At 44.3% G+C, this 24,835-nt stretch overlaps 2 protein-coding genes across 26 annotated transcripts in view; one reads left to right on the top strand and one right to left on the bottom strand.

Moving 5' to 3' along the window:
• Positions 1-16,981, top strand: part of LOC105463656 (ryanodine receptor 3) — a 561,838-nt gene extending 544,857 nt beyond the window's left edge. For 20 of the 24 annotated variants that reach the window (XM_071067152.1, XM_071067164.1, XM_071067163.1 and 17 more), the window contains 11 exons: positions 2-132; positions 4,730-4,772; positions 5,204-5,331; positions 6,068-6,128; positions 6,436-6,582; positions 9,303-9,437; positions 11,140-11,296; positions 11,959-12,023; positions 12,403-12,503; positions 15,101-15,152; positions 16,027-16,981. In XM_071067152.1, coding sequence (XP_070923253.1) covers positions 2-132; positions 4,730-4,772; positions 5,204-5,331; positions 6,068-6,128; positions 6,436-6,582; positions 9,303-9,437; positions 11,140-11,296; positions 11,959-12,023; positions 12,403-12,503; positions 15,101-15,152; positions 16,027-16,122 — 1,116 coding nt within the window. In that variant the 3' untranslated portion in view covers positions 16,123-16,981. Of the gene's footprint in view, position 1; positions 133-4,729; positions 4,773-5,203; positions 5,332-6,067; positions 6,129-6,435; positions 6,583-9,302; positions 9,438-9,533; positions 9,622-10,139; positions 10,498-11,139; positions 11,297-11,958; positions 12,024-12,402; positions 12,504-15,100; positions 15,153-15,304; positions 15,545-16,026 lie in introns of those variants that run through there. The other 4 variants (XR_011606198.1, XR_011606199.1, XM_071067166.1 and 1 more) reach the window with 4 other exon arrangements.
• Positions 16,982-17,117: 136 nt separating this feature from the next.
• LOC105463654 (apoptosis and caspase activation inhibitor) overlaps positions 17,118-24,835 on the bottom strand; it is a 236,116-nt gene continuing 228,398 nt past the window's right edge. For both annotated transcript variants that reach the window (XM_071067170.1, XM_011710858.3), the window contains 3 exons: positions 21,473-21,568; positions 18,392-18,752; positions 17,118-17,609 (listed from right to left, as the gene is read on the bottom strand). In XM_071067170.1, coding sequence (XP_070923271.1) covers positions 17,494-17,609; positions 18,392-18,752; positions 21,473-21,568 — 573 coding nt within the window. In that variant the 3' untranslated portion in view covers positions 17,118-17,493. The remainder of the gene's footprint in view (positions 17,610-18,391; positions 18,753-21,472; positions 21,569-24,835) is intronic.

Raw genomic sequence — 24,835 nt, 5'->3', positions numbered from 1 at the left:
GGTGCCTTTGGTGGTATTCAAAAGGGAAAAAGAAATCGCCAGGAAGCTGGAGTTTGATGGCCTATATATCACCGAACAGCCATCTGAAGATGACATCAAGGGGCAGTGGGACCGCTTGGTGATCAACACACCGTGAGTGTCCCTCTACCTCAACCTAAAAAGGAGATGGAGTCTCTACTGTAAATAGAGTAACTCTTTCCTCCTGGCCTTAAAACTGGTTAATACAGACTTTCTTCTGGTTTCTGGGACTTTTCTCCCTTGCCTGTTCAGTAAAGCCACTTACTGCCCATCAGATACTTGTATAGACTTCTATTAGTTTAACAGGGACAGAAGATATTATCGGAAGGTACTGCGTGTATTTGATTTAGACCAGACAGTCCAGTACAATATTGCTTAAACTAGTTTTCCATGTTCGAGTCACACAGTGTTTCCAGGGCTTAAGTGGCCAAGGAGTCTAGAGATCCAGTTGATCAGCTTCAGCTTTTCCATAGCCTTCCATGGCACAGCACTGCTATAACTGTGCCATCTCTTAAGTCGTCTTTTTTTTTTTTTTTTTTCCTTGAGACGGAGTCTCCCTCTGTCACCCAGGCTGGAGTGCAGTGGCGTGATCTCAGCTCACTGTAAGCTCTGCCTCCCGGGTTCACGCCATTCACCTGCCTCAGCCTCCCAAGTAGCTGGGACTACAGGGGCCCGCCACCACGCCTGGCTAATTTTTTTGTATTTTCAGTAGAGACGGGGTTTCACCATGTTAGCCAGGATGGTCTCGATCTCCTAACCTGGTGATCCGCCCACCTCGGCCTCCCAAAGTGCTGGGATTACAGGCGTGAGCCACCGCGCCCGGCCTGAAGTCTTCTTAACCAAATAGCCTGCTTGGTAAGAGACCTCCTCTTAACATAAGATTGAGAGGCACTTACATGGGCAGGTAAATAGAGCTGTCTGGTAGGGATGCGAAGACCTGTGGAGGCAAGCCTGCCTTCTCGTAGGCATGCAGCGCTGTGGTGGGAAGAAGGAAGAGCACTGACTGACAGGCAGGCAACACCAAGGCCCTGAAGCTTATTGGTCTGTGAACTTGCACAAGGTAATCAAGCCTTCTCAGCCTTAGTTTCCTCGTCAGTAATAGAGGGATGAGAATATCATCCTGCAGAAGATCAATGAATGTATGTGGCAAATGTTTAGCACATGCCTGGCACGTGGTAGGCATTAAGCTGTTGCTCATTCCCTTTCCCCTAACTATCCATAAAAGGGCCATCACCATTAGCAAGTGTCACGCTCCAATGACAGTTGATTCACAAAGTAAGTGATACTTTCAAGATAAACTAATGTGGTAAAAGAAAAGAAATAGGGTCAAACATGTAAACAAAGGTGACTGTGTTGAAACTCAGGTGTGCCAATTAAGCTAGGCATGTTAAGAAACAGCAACCCTGACTCCAGGAGAAGAAAACTGTGTCCTATCCAAAGATGATCAGGCAAACTGAGAAGCAGCTCTGCAAAGGTCCAGCTAAGCATATTTCTTTATATTCTCCAGAAAAGGAAGGCTCTTCTCTTAGAAGGGGGAAAATGTGAACGGGCACATCCTTACATCCTCAGTCTGTCCCTGCCTGCGGGTCCCCTGCCAATCTTCTCACACAAGGAAAAGCACTGTTTCTGATGCTTTGTCATTACATTACAGAAGTCTTAGACACTATTAAATCCTTTGGTAAGCTTTGTGCAATCATCAGTAATGCTTATGTCTTGTTATACAAGGGGATATGGCCTAAAAGTCCCAGTAAGAAGGCAGTTCAATTTCAGCCGGGCGCAGTGGTTCACACCTGTAATCCCAGCACTTTGGGAGGCCGAGGCGGGTGGATCACAAGGTCAGGAGTTCAAGACCAGCCTGGCCAACATAGTGAAACCCCGTCTCTACTAAAAATACAAAACAAACAGCTGGGCGTGGTGGTGGGTACCTGTAATCCCAGCTACTTGGGAGTCTGAGGCAAGCAGAATCACTTGAGCCTGGGAGGTGGAGGTTGCAGTGAGCTGAGATCACAGCACTGCACTCCAGCCTGGGCGACAGAGAGAGACTCCGTCTCAAAAAAAAAAAAAGAAGGCAGTTCAATTTCTAGAAATGTATCCTAAGGAGATAATGAGACAAGTACGCTAAAATGTCCCAACAAAGGTATTTGCCAATATTTTTTACTTAGAGTGGCTTAAACGTGCATGAGTAGGAAATGCATAAATAAATAGCTATTTTTTAAAATTTTAGGTAGACCAGTGTTTAATTTTTTTCACAATGGCATCATAGTACATGTTCATGTTTTGTAACTTGATTTTTTTCAGTTAACTATATGTCATGGGAGCTTTCTTTTTAAAATTTTTACTTTTATATTGTTAAGCACACATAAATAAGAACATATAAAATGTATATGTACATTTTACAGTATAATTATAAACCAAAAAGGTTAAAAAATAGAACATTACTGAGAGCTTAAAAATCCCCTGTATTATCCTCCCTGATCATATCTTCCCAACCCACAGCTATCTACATTTTTGATGTTCATTAGTGGTAATATTAATTCTTAAATAATTAGCAATCAGTGATATTAGTGATATTCATTCTCCTGCTTTATAGTTTTCCCACTTAGGTATTTGTCCCTAAATATATTTTGACTCTTTTGACTATTTTGAACTTAATATAAATGGAATTATACTATATACATTATACTATCACTTGAATTTTTTTAGCATTATTGTTTGGAAACTCACCCATGTTGATGTATGTAGCTATAGTTTGTTCATTTTCAAAGCTGTAGTATTTTCCATCATGTATATTATCACATTTGTCTATTTTCCTGACAGTAAATATTTCACCTTGTTTTCTAAAGTTTCTGGCTTTTATAAATAGTGCTACAGTGAACATTCTTATACCTGATACACAAGTCGAAGAATTTCTCTAGAGTATATACCCAGGAGAGAAATTTGCCGAATAGTAGGATATGCAAAATGTTTGTTCCAATTTATACTCCAAACAGTACTATATTAGTTTCTACTTCTCTACTTCTTTGCTGGCACTTATTGGCCAATAATTTTGCTGATCTAGTAGGTGTATAATGGCACCTCGTTGTACATTTCCCTGATTACTAAATGGGTTGAGCATCTGGTACTTCTTCCCTGAACATTCATGTATAGATGTACTACTTTATTTATCTGCTTTCCTTCTGAAGGTCTGGTCTCTATGCCACACTTTAAGGACTAGTAACAAGTAAAAGTCTGTTTTCTACCTTCAAGGAGTTTGCATACCTAGTCAGGGGACAAGAAATGCAGAATGCTCAGATGAAGGTAAGACCGTATCTATGAAAGGGTCATGCCCAGAGCCTGTGGTCCTTGGCCCTTCAGCATCACTTGTGGAATCTTGTGCTTAGAACAAAATGCGACCAGGCTGAGTTGTATGTTACAGACCATTTGTATAAATGATTTAAGAGAAAGGCGGTATCAGTGTGGCAGAGAGAGCATGGCTTGATTTTTATTTGTTTTATTTTCCATTTGAATGCAGTGCATAAAATATCAAGTAGCAATGTACAAGGAAGAAAGTCAAAATAATTATTTTCATCCCCCAGAGATAAAATATTAGCAGTTTACTCTGTAACACCAGCATTTGTTTTTGCTTTCAAGTGGCATTTAAATGTTTAAGACAAAGAAACTGCTTTAACAAACCAAAAAGAAGCAAAAAAAAAAAAAAAAAATTCTGCCACCCTGTTGGGGGAGAGGCGGCTTTTGCTGGGGTTATTCTTCTGAGATGTCAGTGAATAGTGGGAGCTCTTCATTTCCTTATCAACAACTTGGGTGGTCTCTGGAGAATAGGGAACTGTTGTGTTCCAGAACCAAAAAGAATGAATCAAATAAAGGAAAACGACGGTAAGAATGCATGCACCAAAGGCCAGAGGCTCCTAGGCTGCAACCCAGCCTTACAAGGAACTCCCACAGGAAGAATTCAGTAAGTCTGGATAAGAACAACATAGTTGCAATGGTTTTTGCCAACATTCCTGAAGATGACAGTTCTTTCTTAACTTTAACAATAAGAAATATTTGCAGTGGAGCTGGTACAAGCTACAGACAGAAGAAAGATCATCTCTCTGGGGATGTTAGGGGATGGTACAGAACCACCTCCAAAAAAGAGAGGGATCCAACTCCGGAGGAAAGCAGGCCCTGCAGCATTACGTGGAAATAGAAAATAGAGTGGAAAAGCCCTCAGTTTAAAAAACCCAATGTAAATAAACTAAAGGTGATTCCCAGACTGGAAACTCCATGAAGTTAGGGACTTTCCACCACATCCCACATCCCGCATCCCCATTATCTACCCCAGAAGCTGACATAAAGTCGTGACTCATTGAATGGAATGCCTGTGCTTTCTGTAGCATTTTGTTTCTGGTTATACTGGGATTAGGGAAAGGATTTAGAAACATGTATCTGTCTCTAATCCGTCATCACAGTTCTTGGCTCCAAATCATAATTCTGAGGCAGAAACTGCCCTGTGGCCTTCTGAGTGTTTCAGAAGCCAATACAAAGTAGTGAAACCAGATGTGACTCAGTAGACCTGTGATGACTCTGAACTTCAATCAGATCTTGAATTCTTTGGTGAGCAGGACACAAATCAGAAAGATCCCAGATCCAGGCACTCACGCTGAAAAGTTTCTTGATGTGTTTTCCTTGATGTTAAGAATGAAGAACCAACCTTTTTCGTTTTCTTTTTCAGATCTTTTCCTAATAACTACTGGGACAAGTTCGTAAAGAGAAAGGTATGCCTTGTTAGTGGGGGTGAGCTCCGTGCTCACAAAACAACTGGTTTATGTTTAAGTTCCCCACATACAAACATGAGTAAATGTGATGCTACTTTTATGATGATATCTCAAGAAGAGTAAGTCACAGAAGGGGTTGGATATGAGCATATGTAGGTTTTTGGCTTCATTCATACACTCATCTGCCTTAAACAAGTGAACACGATCCTCATGGTTTTCTGCATAGTAGATGTTGTTTTTTACAGTTATCATTTAATTGTCCTTCATTGCTTTTTTCTCTGGGTTTTCTCTTTTTTCTGCGTTTTGAACTGTGTCTTAATCTACCCCTTGGAAGACTGCCCATAGGGCAGCAAAGCTCTGAAGAACCCAGAGCTAGAAAATATTTGGTGGTGGCGTGTGGCCTGAGCTCACCCTGTCATCCTTTGCTTCAGGTGATCAACAAGTATGGAGATCTCTACGGAGCAGAGCGCATTGCTGAACTTCTGGGTTTGGACAAAAATGCTCTTGACTTCAGCCCAGTAGAAGAGACCAAAGCAGAGGCGGCTTCTCTGGTGTCATGGTACAAAAGACTTAGGAGTTCAAATCCAAAGCAGCTAAAATAGATCCTTTGTTTTTCCATTCCTCTTCAGCTGCTTGAGGGAAAAAGCACAACCACGTCTTTGTTCTCTGGGCTCTGGGCTGGCTTAGGTGTTGCCTCTAGGTTCTCACATATTGGGAGAGCACTGCTTTAAAAATTTGAAAACCAATACATTTTTGTGCCCTATAGAGCTGAAAGAGAAAGTCTAATTAAAATTTTCAGGTTGGGCTGGCGCAGCGGCTCACACCTGTAATCCCAGCATTTTGGGAGGCTAAGGTGGGCGGATCACGAGGTCAGGAGTTCGAGACCAGCCTGGCCAACTTAGTGAAACCCCTGTCTCTACTAAGAATACAAAAAAAAAAAAAAATTAGCTGGGCGTGGCGATGGGCACCTGTAGTCCCAGCTACTTGGGAGGCTGAGGCAAGAGAATCACTTGAACCTGGGAGGCGGAGGTTGCAGTGAGCCGAAATCGCGCCACTACACTCCAGCATGGGTGACAAAGCGAGACTCCGTCCCAAAAAATAAAATAAAATAAAAATTCAGGCTATGTGATTCAACCATTCTCTTGTCTCATGGGGAACACACACAACTCGATGAAGCTGAGAGCCATATTTAGGTTATTAAACCTGAGAGAAGAAAAACTTACTTTTTCCCCCTTATTTAGCACTTAACTACCTCTTGACATTTCTAAGTTTTAAAATCGCGTGTTCTTCTCTAGGCTAAGTTCCATAGACATGAAGTACCATATCTGGAAGCTTGGAGTTGTGTTTACTGACAACGTAAGTATTGCACCTGGAAAAACAAAATTCTGTACCCCAGGTTCAGGGGTGCCACAGAGAAGCAAGCTATGCAGGATGCTCAGAAAGATTCAGGGATTGCTTATCAAAGACCAGGAGCCTTCTACGTGCTGGGGGAACACTTATACAATGGTTTGAGGTAGATGGGGCCCACTTGGCAGTTCTTGGGCCAGCTCACAGCACCTAAATGCCCTCTATCCTCAGTTTGTCCCCCAAAATCAGAAAAAATGGTTTAATGAGCACATTATGAGGCAAAAATGCTTAAAAAGCTGCTTTCTTCCATTCCCAGTCCTTTCTGTACCTTGCCTGGTATACAACCATGTCAGTCCTGGGCCACTACAATAACTTCTTCTTTGCTGCTCACCTGCTGGATATCGCAATGGGCTTCAAGACACTGAGGACCATTCTGTCATCTGTAACTCACAATGGCAAACAGGTATTGGTTTCTACTGATGCAGAACAGAATGAACCTCTATGTGCACAGGGAAAAAAAAACAGGTAGTATACAGTGTATGACAGGAAGGAATGTGTCGTGGTGTATAATGTACTTTCCTTGGCCAAACACTTGAACTAGTGGTGATTGTTTTTGCAGAATTGTAGCCAATTAAAAATATAGCTGCAACCATCATGTAAAAAGCATAAGACCTGGATTCAGTGACCCCTGATACTTAGATCAACCAGGGGAGGGAGTGAGGTGATGGACACGTCAGAATAACCTTGGAGATCTTTTTTTTCTTTCTTTTTTTTTTTTTTTTTTGAGACAGAGTCTCGCTCTATAGCCCAGGCTGGAGTGCAGTGGTGGGATCTCGGCTCACTGCAACCTCCGCCTCCCAGGTCCCAGTTCAAGCAGTTCTCCTGTCTCAGCCTCCCAAGTAGCTGGGGTTACAGGTACATGCCACCATGCACAGCTAATTTTTGTATTTTTAGTTTCACCATGTTGGTCAGGCTGGTCTCGAACTCCTGATCTCAGGTGATCCACCTGCCTCGGCCTCCCAAAGTGCTGGGTTTACAGGTGTGAGCCACCGCGCCCGGCCAGAGATCTTTTTAAGGTCTACCCCTTCCTCCATGAATCTGATATATTCCCTGGGGGTTAGCAAGTAGCCGCACACAGAAAACTCCCCAGGTGTTTCTGATATCTGCATCCAATTAAGAACCAATGATTTCAGATACACACGTATGTATATGGTTGTTTTATACACAGTACACATTTTTATGGGTGTGTATGTATATTATATAGTTAATACATATTATATAGTTAATATATAATCAAGGAATTGACTCTGACAATATATAGAAGATTAGATATTGATGAGACTGGATATAGCAATGGCTATAACCATGTTAAAATCTTCTAATCGCTTCTCCTTGTGTACAAATTCAAACTGTTGAGCGTTTCATTCCTCATTAAGTACAAGTCAAGGTGGAAGTTAAAATGTGCCAAGCTCATGCCCTGTCCCAGTTACAGTGACAGTCGCACAACTACCTGCTAAGGTAGATGTTAGGCTCACTTTACAGATAAGAGAACTGAGGCTCAGAGAGGCTAAATGTCTCACCCAAGACCACACAGCTGCTAAGTGGCAGAGCTGAGATTCAACCCCTTTTCTTCCCTGATGCAAAGTTCAAGTTCTTTCTCTTTTTTCCTAAACCAACTGCTTTCTGCGAGGTCTGCTCTCCGAGGTTTGAGCGACTGTTCCTCCCCCGAGTCTGCTGAATACATTTCCTCTGGTGCTGTCTTCACACTTGTGCCCACTCCCTTTTGTGTCGCTCCTTGAAGGCAAAGCTCTAATCATGCTGATATTCGTATCTCCCAGCTCAATGCCTAGTCCTTGAGAGAGGTCAGATGTGCAAGTCCCGTGTACCCCTCACTTAAGCCACTGAGCTCGCACTCCTAAAGCCTGGAAGTAAGCGAGGCCCTAGGACACCCCAAACGGCCTGGGCAGAATTCTCGGTAATAAAAAGTGTGACTCAGCTCCACCACGGTAATTTTCAGAGTGCCTTCAAAGTTGTGATAATTATCCAGTACATGATTATTTATGAAATAGTGTAAGGTAGGGATACCTACCAGTCCAAAGAACCTTTGGTTTGTTTTTGTTTTTGTTTTGAGACGGAGTCCCGCTCTGCCATCAGGCTGAAGTGCAGTGTAGCGATCTTGGCTCACTGCAACCTCCGACTCCTGGGTTCAAGTGATTCTCCTGCCTCAGCCTCCTGAGTAGCTGGAATTACAGGCACGCACCACCACACCCAGCTAATTTTTGTATTTTTAGTAGAGATGGGGTGTCGCCATGTTGGCCAGGATGGTCTCGATCTCCTGACCTCATGACCTGCCTACCTCAGCCTCCCAAAGTGCTGGGATTACAGGCGTGAGCCACCATGCCCAGCCTGGGGTTTTTTAAGAAGCAACATTAGAGTAGAAGCTGCATTGTGAAGCCTCAGGTAAGAGCTAGCTCTGTATGAATAACAACAAAACACATATACCCCTCCTCATAGCACCTTCACTTTTCAATACTTAAGTTCCTTTATATTTTACTTATGCCCAATCTAATACCCTATACATTAGTCTGTTTGGCTGCCAGAACGAAGTACTACAGACTGGTGTTTTGTTAAACAACAGACATGTCTTTTCCACAGTTCTGGAGGCGGTGAGTCCAGTGTCACAGTGCCAGCAGGGTTGGCCTCCTCGGGGGCCTCCACGTGGCTGTGGACGGCCACCCTCTCGCTGCTGCTTCCCCTCACTGTCCCTTCACGTGTGCCTGTGTCTAGCCTCGCTCTCCGTGTCCCCAGCTCCTTTTCTTCTAAGGATGCTAGTGAGATTGGCTGTGGGCCCATCTTAACAGCCTCACTCTTTAACTTACTTACCTCTTCGAAGGCTGTGTCTCCATCTCCAAATACAGTCCCATTCTGAGGTACTGGAGGCCAGGACTTCCAACACCCCTTCATTACTCTTTCTTCCAGTAAGCCCGCTTCTCGTTACCTGTGGTCCCATCTTTCCTCCTCTGCTCATGGCCTGATGGCTTTCTTAGCCGCCCTCCACCCCTTCCCCATTTCCTCTCCTTGCTGGTCCTCACTGTTCCTCCTTGTTTTCTTAGAGGCTCCTGTGAACCTTTTGAGGTAGAGAAGACCCCACTCCTTTTCCTTTCTCTGTCGTCTCATTCCCAGTTGGTTCTGACGGTCGGTCTCCTGGCCGTGGTGGTGTATCTCTATACTGTGGTGGCTTTCAACTTCTTCCGCAAGTTCTACAACAAAAGCGAAGACGATGACGAGCCTGATATGAAGTGTGACGACATGATGACGGTGAGAGCCCACCCACTGCGGGCCACCCCACCCCACCCCCTCACTGGGAAGAAGGGCTGCGTGGGGGTGCTCTGGAGAACTAAGTGAGAGCTGTAGAGTTAGTTACAGATCACAGCGGAGATTAGAGTAGAAGACAGACGTCTCCTCCGGACAGGAGTGTCCTGGGAAGACAGACGTGATGGAGGTAGGTTTCATTACCACACATCTGAGCCCCGTGGAAAGGGAAGCACCCTGCATAGTGGGGTCATCATTCTTCTATATTTTTTCTGGGCTAAAGATGAGACATTATTTTTTGAGACAGAGTTTCGCTCGTTGCCCAGGCTGGAGTGCAGTGGCACCATCTTGGCTCATCACAACCTCCGCCTCCCGGGTTCAAGCAATTCTCCTGCCTCAGCCTCCCTAGTAGCTGGGACTACAGGCCTGCACCATCATGCTTGGCTAATTTTGTATTTTTTAGTAGAGAGAGATGGGGTTTCTCCATGTTGGTCAGGCTGGTCTCGAACTCCCAACCTCAGGTGATCCGCCCACCTCGGCCTCCCAAAGTGCTGGGAGTGCAGGCGTGAGCCACCGCGCCTGGCCAAGATGAGACATTATGATGAATGAAACCTGGGCCTAAATTTCATGGGAGTCGAGCTTTGATCGTTGTCTCAGAACCGAGAGCAAAGTCCCCTGGGCCGGGATTGAGCACTTCATTTCTTTCAGCAAGCCAGTCAGGGGTTCCTTCCGGACAGCCACCATCGGCTGAAGAACACGACAGCAGCAGGAGGAGGTTTGGAGTGGGGAGGGGGAGTCCTGTCAGGCCAGAGCTTCGTGAGAAAAAAGGCACCGCCCAGAGTAAGCCAGCTTGGCTGCAGCAGCCTCTCCAGTTTATTTTGACCAGATTTCAGAAGAAGAACATGTGTCTCAGGGACAGGGGACAGTGAACTGCCCAGTCTGTGAGCATCTCTGTGACAGAGGCGATGCTTCTTGACGAAAACCTCTCCACGTGCTTTCTTGGGCCAAGCACCGCCATGAGACAGCAGCACCGGCCCCTAGAGTACTAGTCTGACCAGCATGTCTTCAGGCTGCCCCTGGCTTTTGCTTTTCCAGGTGTAAGACAGTCCTTTCTCTGCACGTCTAACCCATCCCGTCAGTGGAGAGAAGAGGCCGCCCTGCTCAGTGGGCCTGGGCCTAGACTGGCTCAAACCTGCAGAGCAGGAGGAGCAGAAAGGTCCGTTATATTTGACCTTCCTGCTGCAGGAACCCCTGCCCCACCAGGTGTAAGGGGAACACAGAAGAAGAAGAGGGGGCCTATTTTGCAGTTTAAGGCACAGCCTGAAGGCCAGGCTAACAGTCTTAATGAGGAAAAATTAGTATCTGGCATAGGCGATGCACATCAAGGCTTAAAGATCTTTTAACTTACATCCACCTTAAATGAATTCTGTTCTATCAAATAGTTCAAAACTGTTTTCTTTTTAATGGGCCTACAAAGTACCTTTTAAAAGCCTAAATGTAACAACAGGCTTCCATCTTTGTAGATGTCAGACTGTCCAGAGGGTGTAGTGGACAGCAGCTAGCAGCGTGAATACTGGTACCTCTGAAGAGTTCCCCTCTCCTGGCTCGGGGCTGCCATAATCTGACCGAATCATATGAATGATCTGACCATCTTGCTAAAAACAGAACTGTGACTTGTGCCTAAATCGCCATTATTTTTCTTCTCTAGTGTTACCTTTTCCACATGTACGTGGGAGTGAGAGCAGGAGGTGGCATTGGTGACGAGATTGAAGACCCTGCTGGTGATCCTTATGAAATGTATCGCATTGTCTTTGACATTACCTTTTTCTTCTTTGTCATTGTCATCTTGCTGGCCATCATTCAAGGTATGATTGCCAATTATGTTGAGTATGAACAGGTTTTAATCTAGTTATTTTTGCCTTCTTGCATCTATGACTTAATTGGTTTATGAAGAAGTGTGTGAATTCATTTACTTGTTAATTTAGCAAGAGCTAATTTAGTATCTACTATACCTGAGGCCTTGGCTATATATAAAGCCAAAGACACACCCAGGCACAGTTATAAGCTTCATCCATACAGAGGAACCCCTTCCTTCTGTTCCTCTACTCTGAATTATTTCCCCCTCACTTCTGCTTCTGAGCTCTCTCCTGTGGCTAGTCTTGTCGTCTTCATTTTCCTCCCAGAGAGGGAGATAGGGTAGGAGCAGAGGAGCTGGACAGTGCAGGGGAGGGGAGGGAAGGAATGGTATTTCAGTCGATAGCTTGTCAAGATTGGAGAAAGATGATGAATTTAAGGGAGAAGCAAGTAGCTAACAGCACTGCATAGTGTCGAAAGGTAGAGTTGGGAGGAACGATGCGAAATTGTTAGAAACACGAGTATTATTTTTCTAATTTTGCTTTGAGTGGTTCAGCTTGATAATTCACTTTAACAGAACAAAGTAGCTTCTTCCAATCCCTCTATCATTCCTCTACCCCTGAACCACTGAACCACTCCACAGATTGCTTTGTCTTTGTATTTAAAATTCCAGGTCTTATTATTGATGCTTTCGGAGAGCTAAGAGACCAGCAGGAACAAGTGCGAGAAGATATGGAGGTAATGTTCCTCTAACTACTAATCCCAGCTCTGCTTTAATATCCCCAGCAGCAAATGGATTTTTTAAACAATAGGTTTTACTATTACTTAGGGCCAGTACTAAGCAAGACCACAGTTTGTTTTCCATGCCCTGTGCTCTGCACTCTGCCATACCCCTGCCAGGCCTGCCACTCTGCTGCCGCCTTCACTGTCCCATAATCAGAGGGAGCAGTATCCTCAGCTAACCGGGAGCTAAGTGTGCGGTACCACTGAGTGAATGACTAAAAGCCAAAAGCATGAGAAAGTTTGCATTGTCCCTCAATTCGACAGAATCATGACAGTTTTCTCTCCTGCCTATATTATGCCTACAAATGCCTTTTCTGCCTGTTATTTTTCTTAGACCAAATGTTTCATCTGTGGGATTGGCAATGACTACTTTGACACGACCCCTCATGGTTTTGAAACACATACCTTACAAGAGCACAACTTAGCCAACTACTTGTGAGTATTCTTGGTTAACAGAACTGATAGGAGTTTGTAGCATAGAGAAAGCCAGTTATGTCATACAGTTCAGTCTCTGCTGGAAAAAGAGTAACCAGAGCGAACTTCCAGGAGTCCCCATGAACCTGAACCTCTGTCCATAGACTCCGCCTCTCCCATGTGTGATAGACGTGTGTTGTGGACAATTCCTGCTCCTAGCAAAAGGCCAGCCCCTCAACCTGAGATCGGATTCCATCCAGGACACATACCTCCAGCAATTTCTCTTTCTCTACTGGACTTCTTCTATCACCATATAAATACGCTTTTTTAAAATCCTAAACAAAGAAAAATCTGTGGCCCCACTTTTACTTCCAACTATAGCCCTACTTCTTTTCCCGTTTCAGCACAATGGACAGCTGTCCATGCTCACTCACTGTCTTCAGTTTTTCGCTTCTCATTCTCCTGTGAACCTCCTACTGGCAGGCTTTCCTCCACACCACATCCTAAGACTGGGTCTTATCAAAGGGGCCTGTAACCTGCATGTTTTTAAATTCTGTGGTCAGTTTTCAGGCCTCCTCATGTCTGTCCTTTCTCATTAATAGCTAAGCCCCATGACCTGGGATACTTTTGGGCATGTCTGTTTTCATATTACCTTTTTTTTTTTTTTTTTTTTTTTTTTGAGACAGTGTCTTGCTCTGTTGCCCAGGTTGGAGTGCAGTCTTGGCTCACTGCATCCCCTGCTTCCCGGGTTCAAGCGATTCTCCTGCCTCAGCCTGCTGAGGAGCTGGGATTACAGGCGCCTGCCATCACACCCAGCTCATTTTTACATTTTTGTAGAGATGGGCGTTTCCCCATGTTGGCGAGGCTGGTCTTGAACTCCTGACCTCAGGTGGTCCGCCTGGCTCAGCCTCCCAGTGCTAGGATTACAGGCGTGAGCCATCACGCCCGGCCCTTTCATACTGCTTTATCCCAGCACCTAGAACAATGCCTGGCACCCAGTAGGCAACTAATAAATGTTTTACTTCTTCTAAGGTAAAGCATTCACTGAAGAACAAGTTACCTGAACCTACTGGGTACTAGGGACTTCCTATAAAACTTAAAAACTTACAGAAGAGTATATAGATTTTATTACCTGATAACTCAGACCCTGTAACTGATCATTTACAAGAAAAAAAATCCTGGGCTCTGCTCCCCAGCCTAGCTCTTCCCCCTTCTCTCTCTATTTTGTAGCTTAGAGAGTCATCTTTCTTTCCTTTCTCTCTTTCTCTTTCGAGATAGGGTCTCACCCTGTTGCCCAGGCTCAAGTGCAGTGGTGTGATCTTGGCTCACTGCAACCTCCACCTCCCAGGCTCAAGCCATCCTCCCGCCTCAGCCTCCTGAGCAGCTGGGACAGACACACCACTCATTTAGCACCAGCTTTTTTTTTTGGTAGAGATGGGGTTTTGCCATATTCCCCAGGCTGGTCTCGAACTCCTGAGCCCAAGCAATCCACCCACCCTGGCCTCCCAGAATGCTGGGATTAGAGCTGAGCCCTCATCTTTCGCAGATGACAGACCAGTGGAAGGATGCTGTCATTTGGGTTGGAACCCCTTTCTGTGCCTTCCCATGGCACTGCTACACTGGTCTCTATCCCCTCTAGGAGCAAGCTTGAGGGGAAAGAACCCAACTTGTTCATATTTGAGCCTCCCACCCAAAATGGTGCTTTGTCAAGTAAATGTGCTGGGCAAGGAATGATGTCCTAAGCCCCTAAGAATCAAACAGGATAAAGAGATTAACTCTGCTTTCTTTCTCAGTAAACAAGAAGGGGAAAGGCAATAAACCTACTTAGAGCTGCTACTGTGGGCCAGGATCTGAAGCTCTAAACAGAGTATCACCCTGACAGAACTCCAGATCTGGGGCTCAGACTCTCCACCCTCAGGACAGAATTTCTACTTTCTCATATCGCCAGCCTCACCATCCTTTTCCTGAAGGGCACGAGCCTGGTTCCTTTGGAAACTGTCTCTGAGATCATGTAATGTGAGCTGAGAGTTCAGCCCCTGCCCCCTGGGATACTTATGTGTCACAGACAAACTCAAACCTAAGACACAGATCACAAAGCAAGTGAAACTCCACTGGCATTCCCCCAGCTATCTATGATAAAAACAAAACTAGACTTCAGGAAGAATCAGAGCAACTCAACGAGATTAAATACTTTCTAACTTTTCCATGACAGATACTCTTGAGGCACACACATCATTTCAATTCTGTATTTTTATGGATGACAAATGGCCTGTTAAATATTCTATGGTAAGAATTTGGGCTACCATTTGTTTTATTAGAATTTTGTTAACAATAAAATGGTGGCCAAAATGCTACCTTGCAAGTGATCTTAGCTCGAGGTTTAGGGATGGCAAAAAGCATCTCTCCTCACGAAGTGGCTAATTTCGAGATTCATGTGTGCTACAATGATGGACACAAATGATGGTGTGCGTCCTTATGCCACAGTTCCCTGATTCTTAAAGTCACTGTAGACAGCATGGGACCGAACAGCCTTTCTGAGCCCTGATTACAGTTAATCCATGTGAATGAACTTGGGTCTTGACCAGAGTATCTAATACTATCTTTTTTCCTCGTTCCAGGTTCTTTCTGATGTATTTGATTAATAAAGATGAAACAGAGCACACGGGTCAGGTGAGAAACAAAATGCCTTCAATTAAGAATCATACACCCGTGTTAGATCTCCCTTTGCTAAACCTTGAGACTGCGTAGGGCATAGGCTGAGATAGATAGATGGCCCCATTAATCCCATGTATGCATTTTTCCATTACCTTTTTGTGACTTAGTAAGAAAGAAGCCAAGGTCCTCCTGGTTATCCTTCCCAACAAACACTGACATTTTCCAAACGCTTAAAGCTACTGCTTCAGACTAGAAGAGCTGGAGGTGGGGAGAACATTACAGAGGAAAAAGACAATGAGGAATGGAGTGGGTGGCTGTAACAGAGCAGAAAAATCGGAGTACAACGGAGTGAGAGCCAGCCTAAGAAAGATAACGACCTCATGTGTGGGTGACACAGGAGCCTGGAGGTGTGCATGTGAGAGGATGTGTCAAATTTTGTGACTAAATGTGAAAAAGAAACATAAAGGTAGAGAACAAGGGAGGAAAACGTCAGTTATCAAATTATTCAAATATCAATACCAAACATATCAAATATCTTTCTTTGGCAGAAGTCGCCGGTTTCCAGATCTGGATTTAGCAATAAACGTTCCCTCATGCATTCCTCTGTCTTCCACCAACGGCGTGGAATCAGCTTATTGCTAAATCGTTAAGTAGTTTTAATGGCAAACATTGATTGGTTTCAGTTTTGTTTGGGGCAGAAGGGGATTTTTCTGCTTCCCTGCCAGCGTGTGTCAGGGAGCCATGGCTTCTTGCTCCCCAAACAGCAGAATAGAGCAAGAATGAATGTGCAGGTTTGGCCTCATATAAATTCACATCAGAGGGTAAAAACCAAGTGGGTTTTCGCTTACTGTGGTTTAGAAATAAGCAGCCGTTGTTCCCATTATTTCAGGAATCTTATGTCTGGAAGATGTACCAAGAAAGGTGCTGGGATTTCTTCCCAGCTGGTGACTGCTTTCGTAAACAGTATGAAGATCAGCTTGGATAAATCTGAATGAAAGAAGCGCCACAATTCTGGACACTCAACTTCCCATGAAATAAAGTCCTCCTTTTACAGTTCTGCAGCATATCTGAAATGTGACATTTTCTAAATGCCTCCCTTAAAAAAGCTGTTTGCTAAAAATCTGTGCTATTTTGAAACTGATTTGGCTTTTTGTGCCTAATGGACATATACTGTGGGAGAGAACCTGTCAAAATGTTTAAGGATGGCGAAGAATCAAGTCAAGTCATCTCTAGGCAAATGCCTTCAAGTTTTTGTTTGTTGGGATGGGAGCATTAGGGAAAGGGCTAGTGAATTATGAAGTCTCGAATGTCTGTAATACCTGAAATTTTAAACACTTGAATGTCACCATGGTATCCAACTTGTGACTCATAGGGTCTGAACTACAAAAGATAATGTTAACTGCACTCTAATTAATTTTTTCCCATGGTACTTGCTAGTGACTGTATCCAGAAAAGCTTTAAGCAGTTAAAGAAATAGGAAAAAAAACCGACACTTTGTCGACACTGAAATATCGATTAAGTGCCTTAAAACCTCTTTAGATATAGCTATGCAAGTTTTTTATGTTTGTGTTCCAGAAGGACAGTTCCATTCATTAGTTGTGATCTTCTGTCTTACTTTATGAAACTGCACTTGAAGGTTATTCATACAAGTTTTTTTAGTAACAGCGGTCAACTGCTGTTATTAGAAGAAAAGTACTGTACTGAAACTTCAGAAAAAATCTCAACCTTATGCCAAAATGGAGTAATGCTTTATGGTCCTTGTAAGTAGTGGAGCTGCTTTAGTTGAGGTGAATCTCCTCAAATACAATGAAGTGCCCACTGCAATAAAGTAATACACACCAACACCTCCGTGGTTTGGCCTCTTGGAATGTACCACTTCTGGTTGATTCTACAGCTCCTCTGTGACTGCTGGGAAGGGGACATGCGAAAGGGGACATGCGACAAATTGCCCAGGGCCCCACACAAGAAAGAAAGAAAAACTGGACAGACTAGCATTTGTTTATTTTGGCCAAATGCAAGCCTTGTTTGTTTGTTTGCATCTATTCTCTTAATCAGCAGCAGCACCTGCTATGCTGTAAACACTGCAAGGAAGGCGGCTAGAAACAAGGGCCAGAGTATATATCCCGCCCTTGAGGGAATCTATTAGATTACTAAGCCAGAAAAACAAATGCAACAAGCTGCTTCAATGTATTCTTTCAGATGTCAAACACAGAGGTAGGCATTTACTGCTATGAGCACAATGGAACACACTAGCTTGGGGCATGCTTGTAAACTGGCTGTTCCTGAAGGACAGCCTTATGCCCACCTGCCCTTAGAAGGCAACCAAGATTTGCTTCAGGCACTTTTCTTCCCCATTTTAGGAAATCATGCTGTCCAACCAGTCTTCCAGCTCTTCCTCGGTAACATGTCTGGATGTACTTGGTTGCTCAGGTTCCACATTCTTTTCTTCAGTCACAGATGGTTTTGCACAAACTGGGGAAATAAAAACAATGTTAACACCCTCAGATGCTTCCCTCAGGTTTGTTCCCAGATAGAATCCAGCCCTAATTATTACTTTCCTTACAACAAGGGGAAACATTCTCGTCACTGTTACTCCCTAAGATGATACAGTCACATCTGAACAAAAAAGCTGGGTAGAGGATTCCCTCTTTATTCTGAAGTTGAACTTCACACCTTGCTAGTTGGTTTTTTTTTTTTTTTTTTTTTTTTTAAAGACCAACAGCTCAGTTTTCTCTTTACTATTATTGCAGCAGTCCTGGAAAATTCAAGGATCTCAAATGCAATACATGGATGTGGCAGTCACCCCGGGCCCCTCTACACCAGATGGGCCACCTCTCACAGGACATGCAGAAATTAGAATGTGACGTTCTTTTGTCAAAATGTAAGATTGAAATAGCAAGAAAAAAGTACGAAGAGGTGGCCTGTCAGTCGAGTAGAAGGTCCACTGCCGAACGGCTGAAGGCTACAGGTATCCCAATGCCTTGTGATAGCGGAAATTCCATTTGCAGCCCCAGGTTTCTACTGCAGTCAGGCAGGTAGCAGCTTTGGAAGCTCGGTGTGTCGAATGAGAGGAAGGTTGTCAGAAAGGTCAGCTCAGGGTGAAGCAGAGATGTGAGCACAGAAATAGATGTCAGTGGACAACACTGGATCAATGTCAGACACCGAGAGGGATGTGTGCGGATGTGATGCGGGTGGGGCTGTTCTTGAAAAACCACCAGAATCAAGATTCATGGGGAATAAAAGGAAAGCCATACCTTCCTCCTCTTGGACCACCTCCCCATCTTTCTTGGATTTCAGATCCTGAGATGTCTGATCTGGTAAGATGTTATCTCCCTCTTTTACAGGTGCATCTAAATTAAGCAACAGATCTAGTTCTTCTTCCAAATGGTCTCCTGCTGACTGCAGTGGGGAAGTGGGTTTCTGAGAATCCGTTGAAGGACCCGGTCTTGGGTTGTCTGTGCCCAGCAACACAGGGCAGCCAGCAGCTGCAGATTTTAGCTCAGAGATGGGCCCCTTTCCTCCAGGCCCCAAAGGCCCCTTTAACTGCATCCCTAATCCCTTGCCATCATCAGTTCTCTTTGGTTTCACCTGAGGAAGCTCTAAAGGAACTGTGGCCTGAAAGAGAAGTATAAAAACTGAGTTAAAAATGTGAGTCTTGCCATCTTGGCTTAAGTAAATACATAGGAGGCTAAAGGAAGCCATCAAACTTGGTGACATAGGAAACTCAATTTGGATAGTTCACAAAGTGGCTCCTTTCCAGGCCCTGGCGGGCACCCTTCCTAACATCTGGGGTAAATGTGGGAGACCTCACTGAGACATGCCAGCACTGTGCCTCCCACTCTCCCCACCTCGACCACGTGCTAACTAGCTCAGATTTGGAATTAAAAGATCCATGTCTTCCTAGTGCTGGCCTGAAAACTGCCAGAGGACCACAGGTCTATTTGGCTTTAACACTTAAATCTGTAATGAGACATGAACATCTGTAAAATGTCCCCAAGAAGTAATTAGCAAATCAGATCTGTTCATTGTATTTAAGTGCACTAATATAAAGGTACAGGAACAAATTCACCAAGAAGAGTCTCTTACCAACATCGAGTAAAAAATGCCAGACACAAAAGAAAATACACAATTCGATGATTATATTTGTAAAATGTTCAAAAACAAATGTTCAGTATTAGAGGCTAGGCGAGTGAGTGCCTTTTGGGGAGAGAGTGACTTGGAGTGCGTCTGAACGCTGGCTTCTAGGGTGCTGACAATATTCTGAGTCTTTATCCGGATGCTCATTCCATGGTTATACTCACATGTGCATTTTTCTGAATCGATGTTTTACTTTAATAAAAGTGACAAACTCCCCCGGTGACTGTAATATAAGGTTACAATCTAAGGCTGAGAATCACTGCTCTCGAGGGAAGGCTCCGGGGACTAGCAAGGCCTCACAGGGGGCAGGTTCAGAAGTTCAACCCCCACTGGAGGTCCTGATCCCTTATTTTTACATAAACATCCTGAGCAGACATGGAAGATGGTATGGCTTTATATACAAACAGGAATAGATGTCCAGCATAGTCAGTTGTACGGGGCAATGCTGGGACATGGTCCTCTGTTCTAATCTCAGAGTCATTTAATTGGTCTGGAGTGGGTGTCTGTTTTTAACTCCCCCGATGATTCTAATGTGCAGACAAGGAAGAGAATCCTGCTCTGCAGCATGAGTCGGGGAGAAATGTTTTTAAGTGATTTAACCAGGATTTCAAAGTCACGTAATTATTTTATACCTTTACTCTAATGCCTGCCACTGACATTACATCCTTCACTTTCTAACGCTCACAACCACTTCCTCTCTGTCCTGAGTCCTGAAGCCTTTATCTCAGCCTTTCCCTGGTGAGTTCTGCTAAACATTCCTCATCCTGTCAGATCAAGCCAAGCACTTCAGAACTTTGAACATCACTGGACATCAGCAGAAAAGCCACTAGAGCTCTCCCAAACACCCCCAAATGTTTCCAAAGACCCTCCAGGGCATTCCCCCATTAGTGGCAAATGCAGTTTTTTCTAGTTCTCTACCCTGTCCCTAACTGTCCTCCATCCCTGTCCTCTGCCTCCTGCCCCAAATGTTAGACTAGTAAATGCACTACAGCAAATGGGTGGGTAACCAATTCATTGCTACACTCAAGCTTAGCATCACATTCCGCCGCAGAAGGAAGTTGATAATTTCAGTTGCTAGGATTCTATTTAAAATCAGTACGTCCCAGGGTTTCACTTTTTTTTTTTTTTTAATCGTGCCAGAATTTTGAAGCTCTTCATGGCATAGTCTTCGGGCCTCCCCGTCTCTTAGTTCATCAATTATCACTTCATCCTGTTATCTCCTGAATGTGTATGTCTAGCCCTTAATGCTGAACTTTATTATTTCCACTTGGATATCTCAGAGGCACAAACTCATCAAGTCCAAAACCCACCCTTCCTGATCCTGCCTACCACTGAGTTGCACAATTTGGAAAATCTTGAATTTTTTATTGACCACTCTCTCCCAATTTCCAACATATCGCCAAATCCTGTTAATTGTACCTTTGAAATACCTCAGTACATCTCTGCCATCTCCGCCATTACTACTGTAGTCCAAGCTACACTACTACTCACCTGCACCTGTGCAGCAGCCTCCCCATGTGCCTCCCTCACCTGCTCTGCGCGTGTGCGCCTGCACATGCAGACTCACTCCCACGCATGCACTCCGACCCCACAGTCTTCTCTACTTGGCAGCAGCGTCGCTTTTGTTAATGCAGAGCTGAGTGGGTCTTTTCTCGTTTAAATTCCAGCTCAAATGTCCTTATGCTTTAGACCTCAGCTCATCTATCACTGCTTCAGGAAAGCCATTCCTAACCACACCACACGAGAAACGGACTTACTCTAAAAACACACTGTACTTCACATGACGTATTACAGTTTGTATATGTTTGTGTGACTCTGATTAATATTCACCTTTCCCAATAGATGAAGTTCCAGAAAGGCAGGAACCACGTCTGCCTGTTCACCACTGTGTCCCTAGTGTCGAACACACAGCAGGATGATGCATAAATATTTTGAGTAAAATAGCCAGACTTTATATTTTACGTTTCACTCAATTCCACTACATTTGATCCTTTAAAATGTTTCAAATATAAAATGTAAAAAAGTAACCTCGAAAATGTTTTGGATTCTCCTTTAAACTTTACAGAATGCTACGTTGATATGAAAGCTTCAGTTTTATAAAGGGAAGCTGACACAGACATCCTGCTGAAGGAAGGGTTTCCCTCTTTTTCTCCTCCTGCCCTAATCCACCCGCTTCAAGAGGGCTTCAGGATTTTTACCTGGACCAGTTCAGCAGCAACGTTGAGTCGGAGGGAGAGAGGCAGCTCTTGAAGGGCTCGAACCAGTAACTCGCTATCCACGTAAAATGCTGAATTCTATATATAGATTAAAAAGAAAATATCAGGTGATAATTAAGTATGACCTTTTGGAAATAAAAGAAGAAACTGTAAATAATCCACTGGAGGTATCTGGCTAGGAACAAGACACATCATACATCACACTTGATGTGTTAAGAGTTTCTGCATCTCCACATTATGATCAGTAAAACCAAAGCTACCTTCCTGAGCCACAGCTCACACTGTCAGAGCAAACAGGGCAATGATCACCCTCCCATCAAGACTGTCCAGGCCGGGCGCAGTGGCTCATGCCTGGAATCCCAGCACTTCAGGAGGCCGAGGCAGGTGAATCACCTGAGGTCAGGAGTTTGAGACCACCCTGGCCAACATGGTGAAACTCTGTCTCTACTAAAAAAAATACAAAAAATTAACCGGGCATGGTTAATTACAGGCTGATGCCTGTAATCCCAGCTACTCAGGAGGCTGAGGCAGGAGAATCGCTTGAACCTGGGAGGCAGAGGCTGCAGTGAGCCGAGATCGTGACATTGCACAATAGCCTGAGCAACAAGAGTGAAACTCCAGCTCAAAAAAAAAAAAAAAAAAAAAAGAAGACTGCCCAGTAACCTGGAAACTGTGGAGTCTTTTGCTATGACTAACAAGCTGAAAGAAAAGCAAGCATTTAATGAAATCTAACCTGATCCCTTCCCTGAATTCAGACTGCTGGCCTTGGACAGAAGAGGATAGGGCTGTTTAGGCAGTGAAGATGGGGCTGACAGGTGGTGTGAAGATTTCAAAGGAGCTGGTCTCCTCAAAAAACAAAAAATTAAAAATTTTTTTAAAGCCACTTTGTAAGAAGGCTTTCTTTTTTGGTCACCAGTTTGCCCCATAAAGGTCTGAAGCTGAAGAAGGCCTTAGATAATCAAGTTAGCTGCAGTGACTTGCTTTTAATGCTAAACTGTGAATTTTTAAAATAGCTTTAATTGGAATAATAATAAATCAGCATTTTCTACATGTTTTAAAGTATTCGGTGCATTATTTTTGCCTGGGTAACCCAGCTCCCATGTCAACCTGGTCAACCCTGGCAGCCACTCGCAGTTGGAGTAGAGGACCTGGCCTGCGACATCCGGCCACAGACAGGAGCAGACAACACCCACTAAGGATGCTATGGCGGGTGGGGTGTAAAGAGAAAGGAGACACGCCAATGCTGGGAGAGGGGAGCCAGTCCTGACTATAGGACAAAGCCTTTCTGTCCCACTTCTCTGCCATCAGTGTGCACAGCACCCTGTCTGTGTGGTAAGAATCTGCAAGCCTGAAGCTTCCTCTCTGGCCAGGAATCTGAGCTCTGAGTCTCAGTATCTGTATAAAGGCACACTCTTTAGTGAGAAAAGAACCTGCTATATAATTCACTTTGCAGCTAAAAAACATAGCCTTTAATCAGACCATTACATCTTCCCCAGAATCTACAGGACTTACTGTCCATATGCGCCTGGGGCCCAGAGATCATGTGTACACGGTATGGTGGAGTAATAAGCTGGGCAGCTTTTTAAGATACAGGTTCACAGGCCTCACCCACAGAAGTGGACTCTCTGGGTGGGGTGGGCATGGTGGGGGTGGTGGGAGCCAGGAATCTGCCTTTAAAAGCCAGGCCCTCAGGAACGGCCGCATATAACTCAGCACCCAGCAGTTCGCTCAGCCCCCAGCAGCTGCTCAAAGAAGTCCTACTGGATAAGTCACCATTGTCAACAGAAATTTAATCTGGAATTTTAAAAACCGAGGTGATTTAATAAATAATAAATCTGTTTGTTCACCCAGAGAAATTATCTTCCCACTCATCCCCTCTTTACATGGTGCCCACCCTGTCCAAAGGAAAGCTGTGAGAATCCCACTTGCGGATCTAAGAGACCAACACGCCTGTGGTCATGGAGGCCAACAGCTAGATCAGAGCACCCGGACTGCTGGCCTGTGTCCCTTCACTCTGTGTATCCGCCACAGAGCAACGAACGCCAAGTCCAAGCCGTGACACCCGGTCCCTCTCCTGCCAGGACTCCCTTGAGGATTTTGGACATGTCTCCCTGTCAAACTCCCACTCCCTTTAACTGCAAAGACAAAACGTATTTCTACTTTTCCTTTTTTTTTTTTTTTTGAGATGGAGTCTCTCTGTTGCCCAGGCTGGAGTGCAGTGGCACGATCTCGGCTTATTGCAATGTCCACCTTCTTGGTTCAAGCAATTCTCCTGCCTCAGCCTCTCAAGTAGCTGCGATTACAGACTTGCACCACTACGCCCAGCTAATTTTTGTATTTTCAGTACAGGCGGGGTTTCACCATGTTGGCCAGGCTGGTCTCAAACTCCTGACCTCAGGGAATCTGCCCACCTCGGCCTCCCATGATCCCTATAATCATGGGATTATAGGCATGAGCCACTGCGCCCGGCCTCTCTCTATTGTCTTGCATCACTGGTCACACTGAGGACATGGGATAGTATGTGGAATAACAACAAATTACATATATATGTGTGTGTACATATATATAATATATATGCACTTGAATATATATTATATATTATATGCACTCAACATATAATATATAATTATATATAGTATGTATTATATATATCCAGTTTTTTTCTCTTACATCAACAAGGAAATTTAGTGAGGAGTTAAGTCAGACAGGAAATTGTTTTGATGGGGAAATGAATTCAGTTTCAGACACGTCCTACCTCCAACTCGAACTGTTCAAAATCAAACTTAACTTCTTTCTGCTCTTATTTTGTTCCATTCATGGCACCACCACCCACCTAGTCACTCAAGCTAGAAAGCATAGTGTCACTGCAAATCTTTCTTGTCCCTGTGCCTCACATCTGGCCAGTGACCACATCCTCCGCTCAAGTCCTGTCTGTGAGCAACCTGTGTCCCACGCCCACTGGCTGCATGCCCTCGGGCTCTCGCTCTTTCCCATTCGTCCAACACCACACCCTCCTTATCAGTTTCCCTGCCCCTAACCTCTCATCTCATCCGTTCAATGCCTCCCCATCCTTCCCAATGCGGCTGAAGTTAAATCTAACCATTTCCATATTCTTGCTAAACAAAACTTTGTTAACAAATAATATGAGTAATAAAAGAGCTCATTTTGAGTGTTTCATATGCATCAGGAACTGCACTCAAGGGCTTTTTATTTATTATCTAATTTAGTCCTTCTTATAACTCTGAGTTATATTTTGTTATTAGCTCCATTTTACAGGTGAAGCCACAGAGAAAGAAAAAGTTTACCCAAGTCTTAGATCCAGAATTCACACTCAGGTCTGAGACT

This window comes from Macaca nemestrina, chromosome 7 (genome assembly GCF_043159975.1).
Source record: "Macaca nemestrina isolate mMacNem1 chromosome 7, mMacNem.hap1, whole genome shotgun sequence".
Classification (NCBI taxonomy): domain Eukaryota; kingdom Metazoa; phylum Chordata; class Mammalia; order Primates; family Cercopithecidae; genus Macaca; species Macaca nemestrina.
Note: the sequence above shows the minus strand (reverse complement) of the source record. Positions and strands in the feature narration are given on the sequence as shown.